General features: G+C 35.7%; 1 protein-coding gene across 1 annotated transcript; it reads left to right on the top strand.

Moving 5' to 3' along the window:
• Positions 1-4,041: 4,041 nt before the first annotated feature.
• On the top strand, positions 4,042-5,520 carry LOC306857322 (dexamethasone-induced Ras-related protein 1-like). Its single transcript, XM_079397219.1, has 2 exons — positions 4,042-4,381; positions 4,502-5,520. Exons 1-2 carry the CDS (start codon positions 4,111-4,113, stop codon positions 5,026-5,028), a joined length of 798 nt encoding a protein of 265 aa, XP_079253345.1. The 5' UTR covers positions 4,042-4,110; the 3' UTR covers positions 5,029-5,520.
• The last annotated feature ends 4,567 nt before the right edge of the window (positions 5,521-10,087 follow it).

Below are 10,087 nucleotides of genomic sequence, written 5' to 3'. Positions count from 1 at the left end.
GATGAAAAGTAATTCACACCTCATGCCCGTATAAAACAGCCATGTAGAGCAGTCCCAGAAGCCTTCTGTCAAGGTTCTCTCAACATTATGAGCAAACATTCTTCCAGTAATGTTCATAAAATGTTCAATAAAAGTTATGTGATCTTTAATAATGTTCTCAAAATGTAAGCAGAAAAACATTATTTATACATTGTTCGTGGAATTTTACTGAAACTTTTTTAAATTAGATGTTAATTAGATGGTTCAGAGAACATTCAAAAGTACATTCCCTGTTTGCAAAATAATCAAGCGGAACATTCCCTTTGTTTTCATTAACATTCACAAAACCAAAAAATAAAAATTTAATATAATTAAAAAACAAAACATTAAAAAACTGGACACTTTGTCCACAGAACATTCGAAAATATAAACATTTAAAAAACTAAACGTTTCGAACATTCACAGACCATTCAAAAATGTTTTAATGAATTTTTTTTCTGAAACATTTTAATAGTTTTAAAAGTTTAAACAGTGTCTAATGGTTAAGAGAACATTTGAAAGTTTTTAATTGATAAAATGGAACGTTCCTTTAATTGTTTGTTTCTCTATGATGTTCACATAATAACCACAAGAAATATATCTATTGCATGTTTTGAAGTTTCAGGGGAATATTCAGTAGTATATTCAGTGGAAGCATTCGCAAAATATTCTTGTTGGAACATGTTTTTTTATTAGCTGATGCCACCTCCGCGGCATCACTCACAATCTGTGTGCCCGCTCACTGGAGAAAACAGTTCTAACAGAAGTTCGTTGCATTAACAGGTAGATTCTTTGCAATCCACATTACAGTCATTTAATACAGTAATTTGGTAGTTTGTTTTTGTATTTCTGTTGGCAATGATTTGCCCTTGGTCTTAAAAGTCGTCTTCACAAAACCAAAAAATAAAATAAAAAAATGAATATAATAAAAAAAAACTTGTACAACTTGTACAGAATATCCACGTTCTTAAAATGTCTAATCAAATTATTGTACCCGATCAGATCTTATATGAATAACACCAAATACTAAACTACTAAAAAAGCTTTACTAAACTACTAAAAGAGCTGCTTCCAGAAGTCATAGATCCTCTTTTGGCTATTATTAATTCGTCATTGTCATTAGGACATGTCCCCAAAACCTTTAAATTCGCTGTAATTAAGCCTCTCATTAAAAAACCACAACTTGACCCCAAATATCTAGTTAATTACAGACCGATCTCAAATCTCCCTTTTCTGTCAAAGATACTAGAAAAGGTAGTATCCTCACAATTATATTCCTTCTTAGAGAAAAATGGTATCTGTGAGGAATTCCAGTCAGGATTTAGACCGTATCATAGTACTGAGACTGCTCTCATTAGAGTTACAAATGACCTGCTTCTATCATCTGATCGTGGTTGTATCTCTTTATTAGTGCTACTGGATCTTAGCGCTGCGTTCAACACTATCGACCACAACATTCTTTTGAATAGACTAGAACACTTTGTTGGCATTAGTGTTATTAGCATGGTTCAAATCGTACTTATCTGAACACCATCAGTTCGTAGCAGTGAATGAAGAGGTATCATATCGATCACAAGTGCAGTACGGAGTACCTCAAGGCTCAGTACTAGGGCCGTTACTTTTCACGCTTTACTAATTTAAATTATTGTAATTTATTCCTGTGATTTTAAAGCTGAATTTTTAGCAGTATTACTCCAGTCACATGATCCTTCAGAAATCATTCTAATATCTTATTTGTTGCTCAAAAACATTTATCATTAGTATTATGTTGAAAACAGTAAAATTGTTTTCAGGTTTCTTTGAATATAAAGTTCAAAAGAACACCATTTATCTGAAATAGAAATATTTTGTAACATTATAAATGCTTCATTTATAATGATCAAAAGTGATGATAGTGTTAATTTATATATAAAAAAAATCCAATACTGACTCCAAGCTTTTGAATGTTTATAGTGTATAAATACTGATCTTTGGATATTTCTATTCATCAAAGAATCATGAAAAATATCTGCTCAATTGTTTTAAATATTGATGATAATAACAGTAATAATAATAATAATAATAACAATAAATGTTTCTTGAGCAGCAAATCAGAATATTAGAATGATTTCTAAAGGATCGTGTGAAACTGAAGAGTAATGATGTTGAAAATTTAGCTTAGATCACCAGAATAAATTACATCTTAAAATATATTAAAACAGAAATCAGTTATTTGAAATAGTAAAAATATTTCAAAATTGTACTGTTTTTGCTGTACTTTGGATCAAATAAATGCAGGCTTGGTGTGCAGAAGAGGCTTCTTTAAAAAAAAAAAAACTTTTGACTAGTAGTGTATATTTGTAACAGCTGGATAATTTGTATTAACAAGCACCCACCCCCTTAGTGCCCCTTTTTTTTATTTTTTATTTTTAGTTTGGGCCACTGCCCCTCAAAATGTCTGTGCACGGCCCTGCTTACCTCACTGATTCAGCATCTTGGTAACAGCACACACCTCCATTAGGGCTGTAGTTCATTTTGGGGTGAACTATCCCTTTAAGGCTCTTTGAAACAGCTGATATGTGGAACTATAATGCTGTAATGCAAAATCTGGAACTTTAATTAAGACCTCAGAACGTCTGTCAGCCAATCAGAATGAAGCATTCTAGAGCGCATCGCTGTGGACTCGGATTAACACTTGCGCCGCTGTGCGGTGACGCGCGGTGCTGCGCTTCTATAGAGAGACTGCAGAATCTGAAAGAAAACACGAGCTGCAGCAGAACCACTGAACCATAGTGAACTGACTTCTGTATTTTTATTCTCCTGTTACTCACACATCCAGGAGCTGTTAAACACTAACGACTAATGTTGCAAACGACGCGTCTCCTTCCGTTCCCAAGTTTGCAATCACGAATAATCATTAACAAGCACGTACATTATTAACGCATACATTAATTAATGCTGTTTAGGACAGACTGTTGCATTTAAGGTTAACAAACAGCTAGAACTTACTAGAACTGTCCTGAAAAACAAAGTTTTGTTACAAGTATTCCTGTCTTTCAATGAATTATACAGGCCTAATAATAAACAACCTATGTGAGCAATTAAATCTCAGCTGTTACTGTGAAATGTAGTGATAAATAACTGGTACGACGGAAGAAAAAATAAATTCCCATATAGGCTTCCTCAGTAATGTGGTCAATAAAAACACAAAGACAGCGCACGGTGTTATGCATACAAACATACAAACACTACAGCTGCTATCTGAGTATAATGACGTGAACTAAATAACATATCCTGGACCGCAAAACAAGTCATAAGTATATTTGTAGTAATAGCCAGCAATACATTGTGTGGGTCAAAATGATCGATTTTTCTTTTATCCAAAAAATCAAGATATTTTGTAAATTTCCTACCGTAAATATACGTCATATTTGATTATGCATTGCTAAGAACTTCATTTGGACAACTTTAAAGGTGATTTTCTCAATATTTAGATTTTAGATTTTTTTATTTTTTTTTTGCACCCTCATTTTCCAGATTTTCAAATAGTTGTATTTCGGACCAGTATTGTCCTATAATAACAAACCAGACATCAATGGAAAGCAAATTTATTCAGCTTTCAGATGATATATAAATAAATAAAAAATCGACCCGACTGGTTTTGTGCTCCAGGGTCACACATATTATTATAATGACTCTGTATACATAACAGCAATAAAAATAAATCTGTAATTCGTTGAAGTCATCAATTAGAATTTATTTTTTTTTTTTTTACATGAACTAATAATTTAACAGTGCAAACATGCTTAAAATGCGTTTTGCAGAAGAATGTCATATTCATATGTTTTGAAAAAATAATGCACAGAATTGGATACACGGCGTGAAAGTACTTTTCCTCTCAGTACATTTTCTTGGTATTAGCTGCACCCAAAAGCGTTCATCCACACGAACTGACGCATCAGTCACTCAGCACCTGACGCGCTCTGGAGGAGGAGCGCAGGCGCGCTTAAATAGCCGCTCCTCGCCGCTCAAAGCTTCAGAGAGCCTCAGCGCGCTAAGAAACAACCAGATATTCTTCATCAGTCCAGCTCAGACCCGCTCACACACAGAAACATGATTAAGAAAATGAGTCCCTCGGAGAACGAGTTTGACATCCCTGCGAAAAACTGCTACAGGATGGTCATTCTCGGATCCACCAAAGTTGGCAAGACGGCGATAGTGTCTCGCTTCTTGAACGGACGCTTCGAGGAGCAGTACACGCCGACCATAGAGGACTTTCACAGGAAACTCTACAGCATTAAAGGAGATGTATACCAGCTGGACATTTTGGATACCTCGGGTAATCACCCGTTCCCAGCTATGAGGAGACTATCCATTCTCACAGGTAAATATCGAGCCCGCGAACTAGTGCGCACTTTTATGAGATCAAGTAGCAATATCAGACCAATTTTGACTAAGCATTTGACTGCATTTCTAATCTCTCCCTTTATTCTTTTGGCTACAGGTGATGTTTTCATCCTGGTTTTCAGTCTGGACAACCGCGAGTCGTTTCATGAGGTCCAGCGGCTCAAGCAGCAGATCTACGAGACCAAGTCCTGCCTTAAAAACAAGACCAAAGAGAACGTGGACGTTCCCCTGGTCATCTGCGGGAACAAGGGCGACCGCGAGTTTTACCGTCAAGTTCAGCGCGAGGAGATCGAGCAGCTGATCGCCGGCGACGAGCAGTGCGCGTACTTCGAGATCTCCGCCAAGAAGAACACTAACGTGGACCAGATGTTCCAGAGACTCTTTACCCTCGCCAAACTGCCCAACGAGATGAGCCCTGACCTCCATCGCAAGGTGTCCGTGCAGTACTGCGACATTCTGCACAAGAAGTCCCTCAGAAACAAGAAGATCAAGGACGGCGACGCGTACGGCATCGTTGCGCCTTTTGCGCGCCGCCCAAGCGTGCACAGTGACTTGATGTACATCAAAGAGAAGACGATAGGAGGCGGCCAGACGAAGGACAAAGAGAGATGCGTTATCAGCTAAACCCCGAGCCGCTTCCAGCGCTGTTGCGGTCATTCTTGTGGGATGCAGCCGTCTCGCTGCAGTCTCTTGTCAGAGGGAGTTGTGCCTGTTGCGGTGACTCCGGGTCAGTCGCGTTCGCACCGGCGGTAGAAGTCATCGGCTTGAGCTCTCACCTCGCGACGTGGAAGCGCATGTTATGCTCGCGAGATCTCCTGTACAGAATAAAACCCGACTTTGTTCTGTTCAGTCAGAGCGCTCTGTGATGTGGCTTATCAACTCTATGCTTCAAATGTGCTTTCCTAGAACATTTGCCTTGTTGAGTGATGAAGGGAGAACGCGGAGTTGAGTTGCAATGTCAGCTGTTTACATTTTTGGTTAGATTCGATCACAAAGAAATCAACTTGAATGTTTTATTGCAATTTGAACAATTTTTTATTGTCAATGAATGTATATTTATTCTTCTATGTCGTTGTTGAATTTGACACATGGAAAACAGAAATAAAATCTTTTCTCAAGAATGTGCACGTTTCCTCGTTTCTTTTCAGCGAATTAGATGACATTTCTTTAGTTTCCCACACACCTACGACTGCAAACTAGTAGCTAAATCCAACGTAGCCAATGCATAAGCTTTAAAACTGCACAATTATATGGAAATAACTAGAACGCTCAATGGTGCGCACTAGATTCTTAATCTATTATGTCTTGGAATGAGGCCAGCAAATAAAAAAAAACATGGTTTCATATTCTCATATTATCCGAAAGCTTGTACCAGATAGGCTCAAACTATATTGTATTGTACACACTTGATAGCACTAAAAACATAGATAGTAATTAATCTATTCTCTGAGCACATTAAACATGGTTGCATGATCTATCTGAAAGTTTGCAGATAAAGAGTATAAACATTCCAGGTATGTTCCTTAAAACTGCAGAATAATCAGAAAATGACTAACAGAATTCTTAAACTACTGTCTTTCGTTGTGTACACACTTTACAGCAAAGCAAAACCTGCTTGTCACTCATCAGTTATAGCTTGGAATGAGGAAGTATTGTCTCTGAACACATTAAAGCATGGTTTCATCCAAGCATGCAACTAAAGATTATATTTTCTGAAAACTGCAGAATAATATCAAAATACCTTCTTTTGTTGTGTACACACTTTGCTCCAAGCAAAAACAGCTTGCCATTCAGTTGTGGCTTGAAATGAGACCTGAATATTGTTTCTAAACATAAAAAAATATATATATTTCATCCAAACTTGCAGATGAAGCTCATCTTGTGTATAAATATTCCAAATATATGCTTTAAAACAGTGGTGTAATGTGAAAATATCTTCTGGGATTCTCAAATTGTTATTTGTATGTTGTGGACAAACTTGACTCCAAGAAAACTGAGTAATCTATTATGGCTTTGAATAAGGCCTCAATGTTGTCTCTAAAAATATGATTATACCGAACTGAAAGCTTGCCGCTAAACCTCATCTTAAATATTCCAGATACAACCTATAAACTGCATATTAATATGCAAATATCTTCTAGGATTCTCAGACTATTGTCTGTTGTTGGGTGTAATTGACTAATCTATGCTTGGATTCAGGCCCCAATTTTGTCTCTGAAGACATTAACAAATACGGTTTCATGTAGCTTCATTCTATGCAGCTAAAGCTCATCTTGAGTAGAACTATTCCAGATATATGCTTGAAAATCTGAAAATATCTTCTAATAATTAGTAATCTTATGGACTGAAACAAGGCCCCGAAATGAGCATATTAAAATCTGCATCTAAAAGTATAAATATTCCAGATTTAGCCTTTAAAACCAACCTGAAAATATCTTCTAGCGTGCTTCAAAATGGCGTTTTGTTGTCATTTCACTAATTTATTATGGCTTCAGGATTACTCTAAATATAGTGTAAGGTCACCCAAACACTTTAAATATGATTTTACATTGAACTTGATGTAAAAACCTGTATTAAAGAAGTGATTTAATTTAATGCACAACTATGACAAAGGTGAAGTATACAGAATCCAGTCACTGATAACAAGCACATCATCTTTCAAATGCTATTCCCAAAGTAAAAACTACAAAATATATACAAATAATACAAAGAGTCGCATCAATGAATCTGGTCTGAACTTTATATGCAGACCTTGAGCCAAAAACTCATCACCAAACACCAATGACTTGTACAGACACTATATGGACAAAAGTATTGGGACACCCCCTTCTTTAGAACAGAAGAAGGCACTTCCAAAACTGTGGCAACAAAGATGGAAGCATAATTCACGTATTTAAAAACTGTATTTCCATCTCTGTTGCAACAGCTTTGAAAGTGTCTAAAATGACTGTACCCATATGTATATACCCATATGTGTTTGGTGATGAGTTTTCGTCACAAGGTGTTCAGCTGAGATCAGGACTTTGCTTTATGCAGACCAGTCAAGTTCTTCCACACTGACTGAATCAATCATGTCTTTTTGAACCGTGTCTTATACACAGAGACACTGTCATGTTAGACTAGAAAAGGGTTCTGTCCCAACTGTTGCTATAAAATTAGAAGCACACAATTCCCTAGAATATCATTATATGCTTAAACATTAAGATTTGTACTCATAGAAATTACTAAAGTAGTCAAACCTGTTCATTAGAAGGGGGTGCCAATACTTTTGGCAATTTAGTGTATATCCATGCCTCTATTATATTATATGTTTCTCTTCATCCTGGGAAAGTTTACGTAGAACAGTGAAACAAACAAACTAATAAATAAATCAAATATTGATTAAAAATAGAAATAAATAATGAAAGTTGATTTAAATAAATAATACAATAACTCGATTCTGCTCTAATATCTACTTTATTCTTGCCTTTATTGACCTCGAACTGAGATGCTCAGCACATGACTAATTGTGAGAAAAAGCAAACATTCATAAAAGCACGCATGAAGTTTTCACACAGCCTCCATTGTGTGTCCAGACAGTGGTTTGGGGTCTAGAAAGAAACACACAGTAACACACAATAATGTTTTGGTTGTTGTTATTGGCTGATTTATGTCTTGGTCATCCGCTGAAGTTGAGATGCGTCCAACATAACAAAAGATCTTCCCAAAACCTCTTGCATGCATTGATAGACATGTGTTTTTGTCCTCTTTTAACCAATCATCACCCTCTGGCCTTTTGCTCTGAATATCTTCAGTCACATTATATTGATCAAGGCCTGAACTGCATTCCTAGATTTGGAGATGTTTCCTTTGGCATTCCTGTAATATTGATTTTCATAATCGGTGTCCCAGATATGAATGCTATGAAAAAGTTAATCATAAACCAGGTTTTGTCTGTTTGTGTGCATATTCTTATGTCAGATCTGTGACTGTATGTTTGTCGTATATTCTCATAAATGGATTGTAGAGAGTAATGTTTCATATTTCATGTCAGTTTTTGATAGATCTCAAACGTTCACAGTGCTGTGCATCAATCAGCATGAGACTGTTCTATCAGTGCCATGAATAGAAGCACTTTTATTGAATATGAATGCATGATTAATTAATGCTCTAATGAAAAGATAAAGTGTCTCTCATGATTCCCAACTAGGAAACATTTAAAATTTGCTTTGTTAAACTTATGAAACAGAAATGAAAATGATAATTCATATAGCCAATTGAATTTTCCTTCTCTTTAACGAAGATTGCGTAGTTAATACAAACAGACACACAATTATTGTTTTGTAAGAAACAGAAAGAAGTCTTTAAATTCTGTTTGCAGGCTTTGTTTTATTATCTTGCTTTCATTTTATTATGCTCAACTAATAAAAAATAACAAACATGTTTTTCTTTACTTTAAGTTAGACAAGTCTGTTTTGCTCTGTAAAGCAGATATTTATTCATGGGACAAGTGAGGCATTCAGTCATAGTTCATTACAATCTAACTGAATTTGAGGTCAAATGAAAAGTTATAGTGATTAGTGTAAACATGATATTCTAAAAACAGAGTTTAATTTTAGTCTCAGGAGTGTTTGCATCACACAGAATGCCTAGTTGTTATTGTAAAGGGAATTACAAGTGATTGTTGTTGTTTAGCTGCTATAATAAGGAATTCCAGGTATAGATGCTTTAATAATAATAACTTGATTTTATATAGTGCCTTTAAAAGTTGCTTTCTCAACATGTTTTATAACACAGGCAAAGCACACACACAAGCACACACAAACAAGGCAATAAAACACTAACAAACTGGCAAAATTGAACCAGTTATCAAGTAAAAGCAACAGTTAATGCATTTCCAATGAAATCTTCCACTCTCAAGAAACAGCAGTTCCCAAAGAGGCCTTAGAAGAATAAGTCAAAAGTACGTGTTCACACAAAGAAAAAAAAAGAGGAGACTTATGGGTGGGAATATCTCAAAAACAATATAAATAGAACTTCACATTGGATGTTTTCCCTTGCAGTGTTGCAATGCACCAATGGAACTACCTTGCATGGCAAATCCATCAACAACCCTCTCTATTTAGCTCAAACCAGTCTTTCATTTAATGCATCAAAAAATGTGATGAGGCATTCTGTATTGAACTGATAGTCTGTATGTGGCAAAGGACACCATTAATGGAGATGGCAGCACACATGGCGATATTGTGTGACCTGGCACTGCAACACACTGCTTAAAAAAAAAAAAAAAAAAAATCTGAGCCTACTTAAAATTTTAAGACTGAATTAAAAAAAACTGTAAGAATTGATTTTATTTATTTATTCCATGTTCTACAACATACCAAATATATTATCTCTTATTATTTGTTTTTCTCAATGAATTTAAATAATTTCAAATGGTTTTAAACATTAACCAGAGTTTCAAGCAGAAAATATACTTGATTATTTCTTAGGAATTGCAACATAAAACACAGATGTGTGTGTGTGTGTGGGGGGGGGGGGGGATAGGATTATGGCTTGCCATTAACAGGATGTTTTGATGGAAGCACATTGTTTGCCAATCGTGTTTCCTCATTGCAATATTCTGTCTGATCCGTTCTGGAGAAAAGCACAATCAATACTTCCGTCTGTTTGCTTGTTATGCCACTGAGATGATGAAACCACA

The sequence above is a fragment of the Barbus barbus genome, assembly GCF_936440315.1.
Source record: "Barbus barbus genome assembly, chromosome: 38".
NCBI lineage: Eukaryota > Metazoa > Chordata > Actinopteri > Cypriniformes > Cyprinidae > Barbus > Barbus barbus.
Note: the sequence above shows the minus strand (reverse complement) of the source record. Positions and strands in the feature narration are given on the sequence as shown.

Excerpts from the sequence above, each read along its gene's own strand:
- LOC306857322 (XM_079397219.1), top strand. The coding sequence starts at position 4,111 with ATGATTAAGAAAATGAGTCCCTCGGAGAACGAGTTTGACATCCCTGCG. Across the intron at positions 4,382-4,501 it reads GAGACTATCCATTCTCACAG|GTGATGTTTTCATCCTGGTT; the intron begins GTAAATATCGAG and ends TTTTGGCTACAG.